This window comes from Caretta caretta, chromosome 2 (assembly GCF_965140235.1).
Source record: "Caretta caretta isolate rCarCar2 chromosome 2, rCarCar1.hap1, whole genome shotgun sequence".
NCBI lineage: Eukaryota > Metazoa > Chordata > Testudines > Cheloniidae > Caretta > Caretta caretta.
Window position 1 is genome coordinate 262,150,606 of NC_134207.1, and position 17,806 is coordinate 262,168,411.

The 17,806-nt window shown below is 48.9% G+C and overlaps 1 protein-coding gene across 2 annotated transcripts in view; it reads right to left on the reverse strand.

Moving 5' to 3' along the window:
• Window positions 1–17,806, reverse strand: part of HHATL (hedgehog acyltransferase like) — a 36,840-nt gene that overhangs the window by 14,364 nt on the left and 4,670 nt on the right. For both annotated transcript variants that reach the window (XM_048836942.2, XM_048836943.2), the window contains exons 2-6: window positions 16,259–16,404; window positions 14,805–14,872; window positions 14,103–14,216; window positions 11,960–12,154; window positions 10,220–10,429 (exon numbers count right to left, since the gene is read on the reverse strand). In XM_048836942.2, coding sequence (XP_048692899.2) covers window positions 10,220–10,429; window positions 11,960–12,154; window positions 14,103–14,216; window positions 14,805–14,872; window positions 16,259–16,364 — 693 coding nt within the window. In that variant the 5' untranslated portion in view covers window positions 16,365–16,404. The remainder of the gene's footprint in view (window positions 1–10,219; window positions 10,430–11,959; window positions 12,155–14,102; window positions 14,217–14,804; window positions 14,873–16,258; window positions 16,405–17,806) is intronic.

The following is a 17,806-nucleotide window of genomic DNA, read 5'->3' on the forward strand; positions in this document are numbered from 1 at the left end:
TCCCATGGATACCGCACGCAACATCCTTCCAGGTGATTCATCCCACTGCGGGATGAAGGTCAGCTGCCTTCTATTTGCGCTCAGGGACAGTGCAGAGCCTAGCTGAGAGGAAGGCTGGTGCAGCGGTTAGGACTCCAGTGTAGGAGGTAGCAGACTGGGGTTGAGTCCCTGAGCCACCACAAACTTCCAGTCTGACCTTGGACAACTCACTTAGCCGCTCTGTGCCTCAGTTTCCCCCTCCGTACAATGGGAATGGTAGCCCTGCCCTGCCTCTCAGGGGTGCTGTGACAGCGCATTAAAGAGTGTGAGGCCAGCAGAGGTCATGTTAACTGTGGCCATATAAGCCCTTTCAATAGATTATCAGCGTGGAGATGGTACCAGTGCCAGTGACTGACAAAGACCCTGTTTTCACTTGCTTTGGGCTGAAATTTGCCACACAGGGCGTCGGCCGCAGGCTGAGTGACTTCCGGAAAGTCGGCTCACATGGCTCAGCAGTTTCTCAAAGTGAGGCTGGGGGGGATTGGAAATACGTCGTTTTACCCGGGGTTAAAAAATTTCTGGCGATCTTTCATTTGAGAAGCTCTATCACCCCCCAGCTTTGGAGCAGGCACTAGAAATTTGACGGGAGCACGGCCTTTGCCTCAGGAAGGTGCTCCGGGCTGGGGCCGTGGGGTTTAGAGTGCGGGAGGAGGATCAGGACTGGGGCAGGGGGGTTGGGGTGCGAGAGGGGGTGAGGGCTCCGGCTGGGGGTGTGGGCTCTGGGGTGGGGCCGGGGATGAGGGGTTTGGGGTACAGGAGGGGGCTCTGGGCTGGGGCCGAGGGGTTTGGAGTGCAGGAGGGGGCTCCAGACTGGAGTTTGGGTGTGGGAGGAGGCTCAGGACTGGGGCAGGGGGTTGGGGTGTGGGATAGGGTGCAGGATGCAGGCTCTGGGAGGGAGTTTTGGTGTGGGAGGTATCTCAGGGCTGGGGTAGGGGGCTGTGGCGGCGGGAGAGGGTTTGGGGTGCAGGCTCCGGGCAGCACTGGCCTCAGGGGGCTCCTGGGAAGTGGCCGGCATGTCTGTCTGGCTCCTAGGCAGAGGTGCAACCAGGCGGCTCTGTTCCCAGCCAAAGGAAGCTGCGGAGCTGGCGCTTGGGGCGGGGGGCCCCCGTGGCCACCCCTATGCTTAGCAGCCAGAGGGAGTGCCAGCTGCTTCCCAGGAGCCACATGGAGCTGGGCAGGCACTCTGCCTGCCCCACTGTGGGTGGTCAACCAGACTTTTAACAGCTTAAAGGCCTGGGATAGGAGATGGGCAACAGCTTAACCCCAGGCTGCCTCTGAGAACCTGACAGGGAGACAAAGGAAGACTGCAAACCCTGGAGATTAAGGGCTGATGGACTGAGCTAATTTGAGATGGATAGAGGAGACCAGTTAGCAGAAAGCTGGGACCTCTAGAGACTGCCACAACAACAGTTGACACTGAGCCAGGGGTAGAATCCAATTCTCCAGGGTGGTATTCAACTGGATAGAATTTCCTGGGCAGGGTCTGGTGGGCAAACTAGTAAGTGATCATGTAATTAAAGATTGACTCATTACAGATACATACAAAGGTATTTGGTATTTTCTAGCTTTTCAGTACTTGACTTTGCAACCTTAACCTTAGTTTAGGTGTTTTGTATGCAATTTTCTAAGCTGTTGAACAAGCAAACTGACCTGTCCCTGTATGCCTCTCCTCCTATCTTCCTCCCATCCAGGCTCCTATCCATCCCCGGTGCCTCCTGCCCTCTCCCCCTCTGCTCCTAACTGCCCCTCCTCCTCCACTTTTACTCCTAGCCGCTCCCTCCCCCTCTGTACCTGTTCTACTTCCCCTCTCCCACCGAGCTCCTGCCCACTTCCCTCTCTGCACCTATTCAACCCCCCATCCCCTGGTTCCGTTCCTCTCTCCATTGGTGTCCACCCACTGCTTCCCATCCAAGCAGCTGCTCCCCTCTTCTGCTCCTATCCAATCCCCCCAACCCTGGCTCCTGCCCCTTTTCCCTTCTATCCATCTCCCCACCGTGGTTCCTGCTACGGTTGCCAGGCATCCGGTTTTCAGCCGGCACGCCCGGTCAAAAAGGCACGGTACAGACACGTAGTAAAGCACAATCCTACCACTGCTGCAGGTGTAGCAGTGATAACACCCATGGGAAATTAAAATTCCCTGGTCTACACCCATCCTTACCCTGCCAGCTCTTTGGGGGAAGGGACCGAGTCTTTCTTTGATTTTTCTGATGCACCCATCCCATCTTTGGGTATTATGCAATCGTTATTATATTATTATTTGTTAGTACCAACGATATTTCAGCATCCTGCATCCCATAGATGGCGCCATTGTGCAGCCAACCGTTTCTGAAAGGGGAAATGGCGGCTGGGGTGGGAGGAGACGTCTTGTGTTTTCGGCAGCATCAAAACGTGTCGTCTGGGAGATTCTGGAGGGCTTGGTATTGCCTGGAGGGGAAGTGTTGAGCAGTAGGCCATAAGGGAGAGGAAAGTTCAGCTCTGACAAGCTGCGATGAGGTCAGGCCTTGGCAGCTTTTAGCACATCAGGGCCTACAGCAGAGTTTGCCAGGGCTGTGGAAAAGCAGGCTTTGTGTCTGTGGGCAAGCTAGGCCCTGAATATTGCCCCATGCAGTCTCATTCATCTGAATGGAGCTGGGGAGGTGTGGCATCTAAATGGACAACTCAATGCAACAATGCACATCAAAGCCCGGCCCAAGTTTGGATAATGGGGGGGGAAAAGGGGGTGGTTGGGCAGATGGGAGGATTTTAGAGATGCAAGTTGCTGATGTATTAATGGGTCAAGTCCTGAGGCCCATACTCAGTTTTTATTCAGGGAAAAATCCATAGCAGTTAATGCACTTTATAAACATTAGTCAATTCAGCCTTAGAGCATCCCTGAAAGTTCCTAGATTTAAAGGCTTGAAGGGACCGTTAGACTATCTAGGCTGAGAGCTTGTCTACGCTTACAATGCTTTAGCAGCACAGCTGCACCACTGTAATGCTTCAGTGTAGACAGGACAGAGTTTGCCCACAGGAGGGATTCTCCCATCGGAGCAGGCAATCCACCTCCCTGAGAGGCGGTAGCTAGGTTGACGGAAGAATTCGTCCATTGGCCTAGCTTTGTCTACACAGGGACTTAGGTTGGCTTAACTACACCCCTCAGGGGTGTGGATTTTTCACACCCCAAGCGATGTAGTTATGCCGACCTAATTTTCCAGTGCAGACCAGGCCTGAGTTAATTGGTATGACCAGTACACCCAATTTACAGGTGGATAAACTGAGAACCAGAGAGGCTAAGTGACTCCTCAGAAGTCATAGAGCCAGTTAGCGGCAGAGTCAGGAGCAGGGCTGGTTCTAAGGGTGGGCAAGCAGGGCAGTTGGCCTGGGTGCCAGCTTCTGGGGGGAGGGCGGGCAGTGAACAGCTATACCACTTGTCTTTTTTTGCTCCCCTCTAACTGGCCAGCTGCATTTTGTTTTTGTTTTTCTCTGCCACTGCAAGGGGTGGGAGAGTAGGGGTGCCAAAAAAGTTTTCACCTTGGCCGGCCAAACAGCTGGGGCCGCTCCTGGCCAGAAGTGAGCCCCGGAGTCCTGACACTGTGTTCCTGGCTCCAAACATGAGCTCGCATTGCCTCCCCAAAATAGCCCTCAACGACCTGCTATCATTAACGCTATAATAAAGTGTGTAACTTGCCACGGCAAGTTCAAAATGTAATAAGGACCTTCAGGGCCAGATTTTCAGCCAGCCTCCTAAGGATAAGGGCAGAAGAATCTGTCACATGTCCATTTAGCACGGAGGTCTTGCAGGTGCAGCTGGAGAGTCTGTGGAAGATATTCAGAGGGGGTAGCCGTGTTAGTCTGTTTCAGCAAAAACAACGAGGAGTCTTGTGGCACCTATGCTCTAATAAATTTGTTAGTCTTTAAGGCGCCACAAGACTCCTCGTTGTTTTTGTGGAAGATATGCTGATCTAGCTTGTTAGGCATGTATATAGGTTATTTATATATATATATATATAGGTATATAGGTTATATAGGATCTAACTAGCTATGCCTTCTGCAGTCATGTGCTACTGCAGCTGTGTTTATCTCCTGCTGTATGTTTGGTTTGCTTGTGAATTTCCCTTTATTTTCTCTAATAATCCCTCCTTTTTTTTGTTTTTAAAGGCAATACCATTGGCGAGGGACCTTGGGGAGAAGCAACATGAACTCAGAGGAGGCTGCTCTGAAAAGAGGTAGATCTGAGCACTTGATCCAGGGTGAAGGACCACTTCCTCCTTAAATAAAAGGGAGCTGCTGGGCTCAGTGCAGGAAGCACTGGGTGAAATTCTATGCCTTTTGCTATGCAGGAGGTTGGACTAGATGATCTTGATGGTTCCTTTGGGTTTTTTGAGTCTGTGAACCAGTCTGCAGGGGATGAAACAAAACGGCACTGACATAGGCCAGCGTGGGTGTGGGGTAAATCTAAAAATGTAGGGGTCATGAGATTTGGTGGCACTGAATAATTAAAAGGCTTAATTACAGCCTCACATGGAATGTCGGGCCAATTTCTGCTCTCCGTGACACCACTGCACAGATGGAGTAATTCCACTGGTATCAGTCAGCCAATTCTGGATTTACCCCAGTGAAAACGAGCGCAGGATGTGGTCATAGAATCATAGAATATAAGGTTTGGAAGGGACCTCAGGAGGTCATCTAGTCCAACCCCCTGCTCAAAGCAGGACTAATCCCCAACTAAATTATCCCAGCCATGGCTTTGTCAAGCCTGACCTTAAAAACTTCTAAGGAAGGAGATTCCACCACCTCCCTAGGTAACGCATTCCGGTGTTTCACCACCCTCCTAGTGAAAAAGTTTTTCCTAATATCCAATCTAAACCTCCCACACTGCAACTTGAGACCATTACTCCTTGTTCTGTCATCTGCTACCACTGAGAACAGTCTAGATCCATCCTCTTTGGAACCCCCTTTCAGGTAGTTGAAAGCAGCTATCAAATCCCCCCTCATTCTTCTCTTCCGCAGACTAAACAATCCCAGTTCCCTCAGCCTCTCCTCATAAGTCATGTGTTCCAGCCCCCTAATCATTTTTGTTGCTCTCCGCTGGATGTTTTCCAGTTTTTCCACATCCTTCTTGTAGTGTGGGGCCCAAAACTGGACACAGTACTCCAGATGAGGCCTCACCAATGTCAAATAGAGGGGGACAATCACGTCCCTTGATCTGCTGGCAATGCCCCTACTTATACATCCCAAAATGCCATTGGCCTTCTTGGCAACAAGGGCACACTGTTGACTCATATCCAGCTTCTCGTCCACTGTAACCCCTAGGTCATTTTCTGCAGAACTGCTGCCTAGCCATTCGGTCCCTAGTCTGTAGCGGTGCATGGGATTCTTCTGTCCTAAGTGCAGGACTCTGCACTTGTCCTTGTTGAACCTCATCAGGTTTTTTTTGGCCCAGTCCTTTAATTTGTCTAGGGCCCTCTGTATCCTATCCCTACCCTCCAGCGTATCTACCTCTCCTCCCAGTTTAGTGTCATCTGCAAACTTGCTGAGAGTGCAATCCACACCATCCTCCAGATCATTTATGAAGATATTGAACAAAACCGGCCCAAGGACCGACCCTTGGGGCACTCCACTTGATACCGGCTGCCAACTAGACATGGAGCCATTTATCACTACCCGTTGAGCCTGACAATCTAGCCAGCTTTCTATCCACCTTATAGTCCATTCATCCAGCCCATACTTCTTTAACTTGCTGGCAAGAATACTGTGGGAGACTGTGTCAAAAGCTTTGCTAAAGTCAAGGAATAACATGTCCACTGCTTTCCCCTCATCTACAGAGCCAGTTATCTCGTCATAGAAGGAAATTAGATTAGTCAGGCATGACTTGCCCTTGGTGAATCCATGCTGACTGTTTCTGATCATTTCCTCTCCTCTAAGTGCTTCAGAATTGATTCCTTGAGGACTTGCTCCATGATTTTTCCAGGAACTGAGGTGAGGCTGACTGGCCTGTAGTTCCCAGGATCATCCTCCTTCCCTTTTTTAAAGATGGGCACTACGTTAGCCTTTTTCTAGTCACCCGGGACTTCCCCAGATCGCCATGAGTTTTCAAAGATAATGGCCAATGGCTCTGCAATCACATCTGCCAACTCCTTTAGCACTCTCAGATGCAGCGCATCCGGCCCCATGGACTTGTGCTCGGTCAGCTTTTCTAAATAGTCCCGAACCACTTCTTTCTCCACAGAGGGCTGGTCACCTCCTCCCCATGCTGTGCTGCCCAGTGCAGGAGTCTGGGAGCTGACCTTGTTCGTGAAGACAGAGGCAAAAAAAGCATTGAGTACATTAGCTTTTTCCACATCTTCTATCACTAGGTTGCCTCCCTCATTCAGTAAGGGGCCCACACTTTCCCTGACTTTCTTCTTGTTGCTAACATACCTGAAGAAACCCTTCTTGTTACTCTTAACATCTCTTGCTAGCTGTAACTCCAGGTGTGATTTGGCCTTCCTGATTTCACTCCTGCATGCCTGAGCAATATTTTTATATTCTTCCCTGGTCATTTGTCCAATCTTCCACTTCTTGTAAGCTTCTTTTTTGTTTTTAAGATCAGCAAGGATTTCACTGTTAAGCCAAGCTGGTCACCTGCCATATTTACTATTCTTTCTACACATCGGGATGGTTTGTCTCTGTAATCTCAATAAGGATTCTTTAAAATACAGCCAGCTCTCCTGGACTCCTTTCCCCCTCATGTTATTCTCCCAGGGGATCCTACCCATCTGTTCCCTGAGGGAGTCAAAGTCTGCTTTTCTGAAGTCCAGGGTCCGTATTCTGCTGCTCTCCTTTCTTCCCTGTGTCCCCTGTGTTGACGTCACATCATATCACATTTTCAATCTTGCACAGGAGAACTTATGTGGCAGCAGCTGTGCAGGTTGCAAATGGTGTTTGACTGGGAGTTCCCCAGGGATAGTAATTCGTGGATGTGTGAGGTTGGCCTTGGATCTGGCAGTCGGTGTCATATCTGTTTTGCGTGGAAGTGAGAAAGAACGGACCGTAGATGTCAGGTGGGTTGAGCATACGCTTTGGGAGGAACACTAGAATTAACTTGGAGAAGTTATTTACTGCACTGTGTGTCACTTATTGGAGACAGATAAGGCTCAGCCCTGTAAGATGCAAACTGAGCATCCTCAGTTCCTATTGACTTCATTAGCAGATGAGGGTGCAATGAAACCTCTCATCAACAGGGTTTGAACCCAGAACCTTATGCATCAAAACACAGATCTCTACCTTTGGAGACAAAATGTAGCTCTGTTAGCTGGCAGCAACATCAGGCTGTTCTCCTCAATGGTGGGTCACCCCCTAGAGTGAGCTACAACACCTAATTATGTTACCAGGGCACTCAGCACTTCACAGGAAGTGGTGCAGACTGAGAAAACAGCTAGGTGGCTGAGATTTGGCCACTTACGTGATGAAGCATAAGGCTGTCTGTAAACAACGTGGCCTGAACACACGAGTCCAGTGACAATGTCGTCACTATGCAGTGCCATGTTGAATCGGCAAGATCGGCATTCTGGTTTAGTCTTCAAAACTAAAGAGACACTGTCAAGATGCAAAAGCCATTTTTGCCTGCATCTCTAATACAGTACAGGGTGATAAAAGGGAAGAGTTTGTTTAGCCATTTATTCTGTTTTATGGTATGAACGTCACTCCACTTAGGCAATGAGGATACACTAGTTGGTTTCACTTTCTAGGTTTCAGAGTAACAGCCGTGTTAGTCTGTATTCGCAAAAAGAAAAGGAGGACTTGTGGCACCTTAGAGACTAACCAATTTATTTGAACATAAGCTTTCGTGAGCTACAGCTCACTTCATCAGATGCATACTGTGGAAACTGCAGAAGACATTATATACACAGAGACCGTGAAACAATACCTCCTCCCACCCCACTCTCCTGCTGGTAATGGCCCAACTTGATTATCATACACACTGTAAGGAGAGTGATCACTTTAGATAAGCTATTACCAGCAGGACAGTGGGGTGGGAGGAGGTATTGTTTCATGGTCTCTGTGTATATAATGTCTTCTGCAGTTTCCACAGTATGCATCCGATGAAGTGAGCTGTAGCTCACGAAAGCTTATGCTCAAATAAATTGGTTAGTCTCTAAGGTGCCACAAGTCCTCCTTTTCTTTTTACTTTCTAGCTCTTCTGCCTCAGCACCAATGCGGCCACGTTTGAGTTTCCATCCCTGCAGGGAAGCATTTACCAGCCCCATGTTTTCACTGAAATTTTTTTGAATTAATTAAAAGATTTCTATTTCCGTTAGGTTTTATCGAATGTTTTTGGGTTCAGACCCTGAATTTTAGACCTCCAGTCGACAGTCTTCCTTTAAAAGAAAATTAAAGGGGGGCTGATTAATAGTACATGATCTGCCAGCATTCTTGGCTGTGTTGGGGAGTGGATTTTTTTCCCAGCCTTTTTGGGGGGAGAAATGGGGGGGGAAAAAGAACTGGCTGTGATGTGGGGGGTGACAGTGAGCACAGTGCTGCTATGTGGCTTTGCATTTAAATATCTCACACTGCACAGATGTCAGCTGGGTTCCTGCACTGGGAGTGCATCTCTTTCAGGTTTCAAGGTCCCCCTCAAAAAAGGAAAAAGCATATGCTTGTTCCAAGGCTTAACGTTTCCATCTTATTTGGTGTCCTACTGAGTTGTGGGTTCTGTTTCTCCTTTTTGAACAGACAGTTGGGTGTCAGCCAATGACGAGGATGACTGGATGATTGCACACATTTGGAAGTTCTCCTTGCAAACATAAGTTCTTTGTTGCACCAACATGTAATATATGTATGTGCGTTAGTGTAGATATAGATACACACATATGTACGTATATACAGACACAGGAGTAGGATAGGAGGAGCAGGAGGAGCTTGTATATTTAGTTGCCAAGCCACTTCCCATTATAAAAATTCTTTTGTCCGTTTGAAATTTATTTATATATAGATAAATGGCTTGATTTTTCTGCGCCTTAGAATATCTACATCTCCCATTAACTTCAGTGAGGCTACGGGCACTCAGCACTTCTGAAAATCAGGCCTATATAAAATGTAGCTCTGTGTAGCTCAAAAGCTTGTCTCTCTCACCAACAGAAGTTGGTCCAATAAAAATTCCCTCACCTTCCTTGCCTCTCTAGACTGAAATTCTGTCTTGTATGAAGGCTTATGGTGTCTGTCGGTTGCAGCAGCTAGAGGGCGATGTGATCATGTGTCTTAGACTGCCTATGCAGGTCTGACGTTCCATCCAGTAGAGGGCAGTGTTGCATGCACACATTGTGGGAGGATGGACAGACACAAAGATGTGACACACAGAGGGATAGAAACATATAATGTGTCTAGTCCACATTGGGGCCCGCGTGGCAGCTGCAGAATGTGTGACCATGTGCACATGGGGATAACTGCATGTACAAATGGGAATTTGTAGGGGCAGCTAACTATCTGCACACCTCTGAGTACTTTGCAGATGCAACTTCTGTCTGTCATCTAGGTTGTCATCTGGCCCCCATAGTACCTCAGCTCCTCACAAACAATGAATTTATTCTTGCAACACCCCTAGGAAGTAAAGAAGAATTATCATCCCCATTTTGAAGATGGGAAACTGAGAGACAGAGAAATTAAGTCCAAAGTTGCACAGTGCAAACTGTGGCGAAGCCAGGAATTGAACCAAGATCCTCGTCCAATGACTTCACCACAAGAACACACTTCTTCATATATTTTTGGTAGAAACAGCTCAGCTGAAAACTTGACCCAGTGGTGCTGAGTTTTAGAAACAGCTTCTTGTTTTGCATCTGGAATTTTGTTCCATTATCTAATAGCAGGTGCAACTGACGTCAACCTCATGTCTAGCCACTGCTTAATTTGTGCCAGGGCTGAGCCCTGGCACCTCTAGGCTTGGCAATTCATAGGCTTGGCATCTCTGGGCTTGCTGCATCAGAATGTAAAAAAATTGCTTGAGCCCTGGCACCTTTTTCGTCCTGCTTTGAGCAGGGGGTTGGACTATATGACCTCCTGAGGTCTCTTCCAACCCTGATCTTCCATGGTTCTGTAATAACTTAAGCACTGTGTCAAGCTACCTGACTTGTGCCCTACAGGTTTGAAGTGGGAGGCTGGGCTGAGGGTCCCTTTTAAAATCTGCCCTGTAAGGTGTAAGGAGGAAAACCCAAAAAGCTAGTACCTGAGAGTGGAATCGATCAAAGGTCATGATGGGTCCGAAGAAAAAAAACGGGAGGTAGAAATTGTATTTCAGCAGGTCAATGATGGAGTAAATCCCTTCCTTCCTCTCGGAGTTCTCCAGCGCAAAGCTCATGCAGCGCATGATGGTAAAGCCGCTTCCTCCATAAAACAGAACATCTTGAAGATCAAAAGTTCTTGTTACAAATCCATTCTAAACCAAAAAGAATAGTTACTACGTCATTCGGCTGAAAAGGTTGTCTTCTGTGCAACTGGCCGCAGTGGGCATCTCCTACTACCTAGTCTTGCTTCAGATATGTTTTTCTATGAATGGTGCCTTATTTTCTGAGAGCCTAGCTGCATAGATTTTTAAGACCAGAAAAGCACCATTATGATTATCTAGTCTAACCTCCTGCGTAACATGAGCCCTTGAACCTCACACACTAATTTCTGCCTCAAGCCCATAATTTCCATTGGAGCTATAGCGTATCTTTTGAAGAGACACCCAGTCTTGATGGAAAGACTTGAAGGGATGGAGAACCCATCACCTCCCTAGGTAAGTTGTTCCAGTGGTCAGTTACCTTCACTATTGAAAAAACTGCCCCTTATTTCTAGCTTGAATGGTCTGGCTCTTACAACCAGAAGGATCGCGAAAACTTTACGCTGAAATTCACCATTATGCAGGAGTCTAGCACAAGGCCAATGGTGAACATAAGAACTCAATATAGCACTGAAGCGGTGTGTAGCTTTTGTGCTGACCTTTGGGACAGGTGTGAATGTCACTCTTATAGAATATCATACATAGGGATGACTTCACACAGCGCTGACCTACAGCCACCTCTGGGGTGGAATGTGACCAGTCTATACAGATGGCCTGAATGGAAAATTGCAGCTGCAAAATTGCAAAGGGGCATTTAGATTGATAAAGTAATTACCAGCGGTGGGACTGGAAACTCAGACTATCACCTTTACGACTGCAAAATGTGCTACGGGAAATGGCTTGGCGTGCAGAAGCGCTGAGAACCCAGAGCTCCTATTTTCTCTAACGGGAATTGCAGGTGCTCAGCACCTCTGAAAATCAAGCCCTGATGGACCATGGGTAGGCAGGACTTTGGTTTTAAGCCTTATAATACCCCTGTAAGGCAGAGAAGTATTATTGGTCCTGAGTCAGCAAGCTCGTTAAGGAATACACCTACCAGTAATTTATTAATAATATCCAGCTCCTCCATAGAGCATTTCAGCCATAGATCCTGAAGCACTTTACTAATGCGTTCAATACCATTTTAAAAGATGGAGAAACTGAGGCACAGGGAGGGGAAATGATGCACTCAGAGTCACCCAGCTAACTCGATGCAGAGCCTGAGTCCCCGTCCGGAACCCTATGCACCAAGCCTGCGCTGGGGCTGTCATTACTTCAGTGGGACTGCTCAGGTGCTTAAGTACATTGCTAAATTGAAACAATTACAATCTCTGGGGATGCTGAGGCACAGACAGGCTAAGTGACCTGCCTGAGGCCCCTAGTACATCAGTGGCAGGGCCAGGAATAGAATCCAGGCATCCTGATTCCTGCTCTAACCACTAGAGGCTAGCGTGCTCCATACCTGTGGCTCTTCCTCAAATGTTTTAGTCTGACCCAAGCTATCAAATCACAGGCCCAAATACGCTGGTGTTTGGCCAGGGCACGACCCCGGCACTGGGAACAAAACAGAGCTGCGCGCTGGAAAGAAACCGGCTATGCGCGTACCTGCCATGTGCTGAAAGGCTCCAGCCTGAAAGAGGCCAGGCTGCAAAGCCCGGCCACAAAGCATAGCCACCTCTTCTTAGCCAGCGCGACAGTGTAGAGCACTACACAGTGAGAGAGGACAATCATCAGGTAGGCACGTCCCATGGCGCCCAGCACGGCCAACATCCCGTAGAGCATGTATACCACAGATCTGTGCTGTGAGAAAAGAGAACGTGCTTCAGGCCTCTCCTCGGGGAGTCTAACACCCAGCACCCACGGTCAACAGAACCCTGCCGCCCACTGCACCGCGGGGGTGCCAGACGGATACCAGGGGGGAGCAGGAACAGTTTTATCTTCACTAGAGCAGATCAGTGTATGTGTCGTTGTTTTTTTCCTACATTCAGCCAAGACGAGGGAGTTTTCTGCCCCTCTCCTTGTTCACATTAGTCCTCTTAGAACCACGTCACCCTGGGAGCTCGTGTTCAGCTGATTATCCAGTAGGACCCCCATGTTCTTTTCAGTTTTGCACCATCTGGGGCTTTTTCCTGGCATGTGACATCATTCCTAGATAGGGGCTATCTTCGCCGCACTGACAACAGTGACACTCACGCTGACTTCAGTGGGGCCAGGATTTCAACCCATAAGTTTCTCTTTCAGGTACTTATCTGCCTCCTCTCACCCCGGCCCCTCACAATCTTTAATGTCTTTAATCCCCACAGGTTTCAGGGTAGCAGCCGTGTTAGTCTGTATCCGCAAAAAGAAAAGGAGGACTTGTGGCACCTTAGAGACTAACCAATTTATTTGAGCGTGAGCTTTCGTGAGCTACAGCTCACTTCATCGGATGGTGTAGCTCACGAGGATGCTGTAGCTCACAAAAGCTTATGCTCAAATAAATTGGTTAGTCTCTAGGGTGCCACAAGTCCTCCTTTTCTTTTATCCCCACAGTACCCCAGTGAGGTAGGGAAGTGCTGTTATCCCCACTTCCCAGGTGGGGAACGGAGCCACAGAGACACGAAAGCCCAGATTGTAAAGGTATTTAGACACCTAACCTGTGTTGCAATCAATGGGAGCTAGGCACCAAAACACCTTTAAAAATTTGGCCCTAACTGACTTGCCCAAGGTCTCCTGAGTCGCAGGCTAGTACGCTAACCCCTGGACCGTCCCTGCTCTCTGAGCTGCAATAACTGAGCCAGGGGATCTCAGATTTGTGGATTTTTTGTGACACTTTTTTGAAAAGGAAAACAATTTTAATGAAACATTTCCTCACTCCACCCCACAAGCAGCTGTAGTAAGTAATGAGCAATGATCCTGCTTTTATGCATCTGCCCTGATTAAATGAATGACGGACAAAGAGGTAGAAAACCATCCCCAGAAAGTATGACTGGAAAAAAGCAACTTTGTCTGCAAGGTCGAGAACCAAAAAGTCCTTCAGCATCTCTCTCAGTCACAGCCACTCATGGCCTGATCACCCACAGCAATTGTTAGTTAGTTTTATTATGGTAGTGCCTAAGTGACAGACAGTCCCTGCCCTGAAAGGCTTTTAATGGGACACACTTGGAAGGCCATTCATTGGGTGAGCCCCCTCTCCCATCAAATTCTCAGTATACACCGATGGTTTTTATGATATTGTCCAAAGATCCAAGTATTTAGCTTCCACCAGACCCTTGTGACTGTGGATTCCCTTTGGCCCAGCTGTATTCTTTTGTCTTAGGCCTGGTCTAAACTAGAAAATTAGGTTGGTGTAACTACGTCACTGATGGGGTGTGAAAAATCCACACCCCTGAGCGGCGTCATTTAAGCCGACCTAATTCCCTGTGCAGACAGTGCTAGGTTGACAGAAGAATTCTTCCGTCGACTTAGCTACTTTCTCTCCAGAGAACCCCACCCGTCAGCGTAGGTAGTGTCTACACGGAAGCGCTAATGCATCGCAGCTGTCGCGTTTCGAGGGTAGACAAGCCCTGAGCCCCACAAGGGCGGGTCAGATCATGAGGCATTTGCAGCCCCCCTAGGTCCAAGGAATATGCCCTGTGAACAATGTTGATTGGAATCTTAAATGACGCCATCACCAGCTGAGCAAGGAAAGGGATCTGCGTTTGCCCCGCAGGGATACCATGCGCGCCCCTGGTGCTTTTAAATCCGTGTCTGGGCAGTGGCCCTTGCTCACCTGAGGAGCCACCATGGAGCAGATCTTGGCAAACAGGATGTGCCCCGAAAGGGCAAAGATGATGACGTTCCTGAACGAGGTGAACCACATCGCCCATTCAAAGTCAGCTGCGTCCTGCCGGAACAGAGCCACGTCAGCACGGACAAGCCACGGAAGGGCTACTGCAGTCGCTCCAAGGCCCCCTAATCTCTGACTTCCTGCTTAGTAACCCTCCTCCCCGCAAGACTTCAGCTCCCACAAATGTCCTTCTCTGTCAGAGAGCACGGATACAGCACCTGCTCCTTCTCGGTGCTGGAGGCCCTCCGCTTCCATTGACTTCAACAGGAGTCGAGAGCGCTTGGCACCTCAGGGGACCATGCCCACAGTTCAAGTTATTTCCGTGACCTTTCTACCATCTGTGGATTTCAAAGCAGGTTAGCTTAGCTCTATCAACCCTGTACGGGCTCTGCTGGGATCACTTGTGTCTATAGGTGCACGTAAACGCCGTGCATGCTTGCTGTGTTGCGTAACTAATACATTCCTCAGTGAGTGAACATTTAATGGACGACACGGTCGTTTCGACATGCAGCAGAAAGGTTCACGCGGACTGTGCAAAGAGACCCGAGCGGCGGAAAAGTCAGGGCTCTTTTTTGTAGCTGGCAGCCTTGGTGGTGGTACTTTAAGCAACCAACGCCTTAGCGTGCCCGCTGTTGGGTTGCTTACCATTTTCCTGCCGAAGTAATGCCAGACCGGATTTATGCCCTGCCGAAAGGCTTTTCTGTTCATATTATCTGCAAAAGAACAGGTGTTACCCGGGGAGAAACCACTCCAGGGCGTTGCTGAATCAGGGCCTGAATCTTCCCCGTGATTGGTCAGCACAGGGGACGAGCATCGGGGTAAGCAGGGGAGGGGTTTTCCCTGGCTTACTTGCCTCCTTCTGGTAGATGGGAGGAGAAAGAGCAACAGAGAGGAGATAAGGCCCTTGAGGTTTTCAGAAGTGGCCGGGGGTGGGGATTTACCGCATGGCTTCTGTGGAAATGAACGGGAGTGGTGTAGCTACAGCTCTTCTTCCCCTCTGAAAAATCCCACTCAACCCAAGGAGCCATCTCCTCCATCACTCCAGCTCCTCCGAGTCACCCCCTGTGCACTTAGGGCGGGGTACTTCTGGGGGCTCCCAGACAGGTTCTCTGTTACCCCTACAGCCAGCCCATAAGGGTCCAATCCTGGGAGGTGCTGAGCACCTCTGACTCCCTTGGGATTTGGGCGTGGAGCCACTCTTCAGAAACCTGCAGGCCTGATCCAAAGCCCACTGAAGTCAATAGGAAGAGCTTCATTGATTTCAATGGGCTTAGGGGGCAGGTTCTCCGTCGGTTGATTGGATTGCTCTTTGGTCCATTGGCGCAGTATTAGTCTCAGTCATAGCTATGCCCAGTTAACTGTGTGGATTTAGGGTTTAGCTGAAGGAGGCTGGAACGACCACCCTCAGCCTGAAGCCCCCTGTTTATGCTCCAAACAGATACATCATAGGCAGCAGCAGCCCAAGCGTCACCTGCATCACCCCACCAATGTGCTTCAGACTCAATCCAGACGGATCGTCCCTAAGAGGTTTGTTTGCACTGCTAAAGGTACCAGAGGAAAGGAGCAAAGACCAAAGAGCCTCCAACCAGGGATTTCTCCAACATCCTGCCCCTGCCCTGTTTGAGGAACCATCATGAGATGGTACACTGTAGATAGGAAGAATTGGGAGCTTTCATAGGGGGAGGGGGATCTAGCCATCAGCGGTGCCGTTGTCTGGTGTTACATAAAAAGATGGGTTGCATTACTGATTATCAGAGCCCTTGAAGATAATGTATCGGCCTGTCTAGGACATTGACATAGGGACTTTGCCACTGCTTTGCGCCTGACGTTGCCATTCACACCTGTGCCCAGTGAGTGTGGAACAGTTCCACTCGGATTGGGCAGCATTTCACACCTACTTTGCTCAGGTGTACGTGACTCCCAAGGTCATTCTCAGGAGAGAATCAAGTCCAAGAGCTTTATACTTATAATCATAAGAAAACATATTCCAAATGGGTGGAAATTGGCTTCTTCTGAATTCTGGGTTGTAAGAATACCGGGTTGGAATACACCTACCACTTACATACCCACACCTGGCGAGCTTTGATTAGGGAAATTACCTCTAGATGCGTCAAAGATCCCATTCCCACTGTACACCACAGCACATGTCAAGATCAGAGCGTAGAACCCCAGCTCGTAACTCGGTAACACTGCTTTAATACCCATGTTGGTGGGTTACCACCCCAACAGCCAAGGGTCTCCAGATCTGGCAGAGAAAAAAAGGAAAGGAAAAGTTTGGTGTCTAGAGCTACTCACACCCACACAGTGTGTGGGATCTCATTACATGTGAATGACTTGAAACTGGAGGATTGGATCCATTTTGTCGTCTTTTGTCTGCAGTGTTCTACCAGGTGACGGGCTCCTTTACCTACCACCCCTGGGCTGGCTTATCCTTCTACTATCCTTTCTGAACAAGAAGGGGAATTTCCTCAGCCCTGTGATTCCAGCCTGCCTTTATTTTTCGAACATAGGAGCTGCTAGACTCGACACAAGAATGGTCCATCTAACTCCACTCCGTCTCCAGCAGACCACGTGACCAGAGAAATCAGAGGGGCTATTTGGTCATGTGTTTGCTCTTTCTGACAGAGCAGCGTTGCTCTTTACAGCGCTCGGGCCAGTCTGGTTTTAAATATCCCAGGGGATGGGAGTCACCTCATTGTCCAATATGATATCACGTCTCTATTGCTCCTCACCACTGCAAAATCCCCTTCCAGTCAATCACTGCCGATGCCGCCCCTTCGCCTTCTGCTGGGAGCTCGGACGGTCAGTGGCACATTGTATTCGGCGCCTTAGTGTTGCAGAGCACTTGGCTATTATCCCTTTTTCCCAAAATGGGGCTAATCGGCTTAGGCCAGCTTCCTCATCTGGGGATGGCCAGGCAGTGAGCCACTGCGCTTTTGGTGCAGTTTCTGATCTGCCTTTATTGGACCAAAGAGAGGTTCCAGCTTTTAAAAATTCAGTAAAATTAAAAAAAAAAAAATAACCCGCCAAAGGCAAAAACTTCACAAGTCAGATATTAAATCAGGGGACGCCAGAGTTGTTTTTTATCGCTGCTCACGCATGCAGTCCCCTTCCTGATCCCCTTTAAAGTTCACTCTGCTAATGTTACTGAGTACACAGGATTAACTGCTCCCCTGCCAATCTGTATTTTCCGCATCTCCCTGCAAGATAGCCCAGAGTGGCTTCCATCTAAGCACATCTCCCTGGCTGAGCTGTGAGCCTTTTGGCTCACCTGCCTATGGCTCATCAGGGTCTGGCCCACATGCTCAGGGATCAACTGCTTATCATATTTGGGGTTGGGAAGGAATTTTTCCTGGGTCAATTTGACAGAGACTCGGGGGCTTTTCTCTTTCCTCTGCAGCAGGGGGCACGGGTCACTTGCTGGTTTGAACTAGAGTAAATGGTGGATTCTCTGTAACTTGAAGTCTCTGTATCATGCTTTGAGGATTTCAGTAACTCAGCCAGAGGTCAGGGGTTTGTTACAGGAGTGGGTGGGTGAGATTCTGAGGCCTGCGTTGTGCAGGAAGTCAGAGTAGATGATCATGATGGTCCATTCTGGCCTTAAAGTCTGTGAGCCTATGAGACTCGGCTGCTGTAATGGAGGCGGT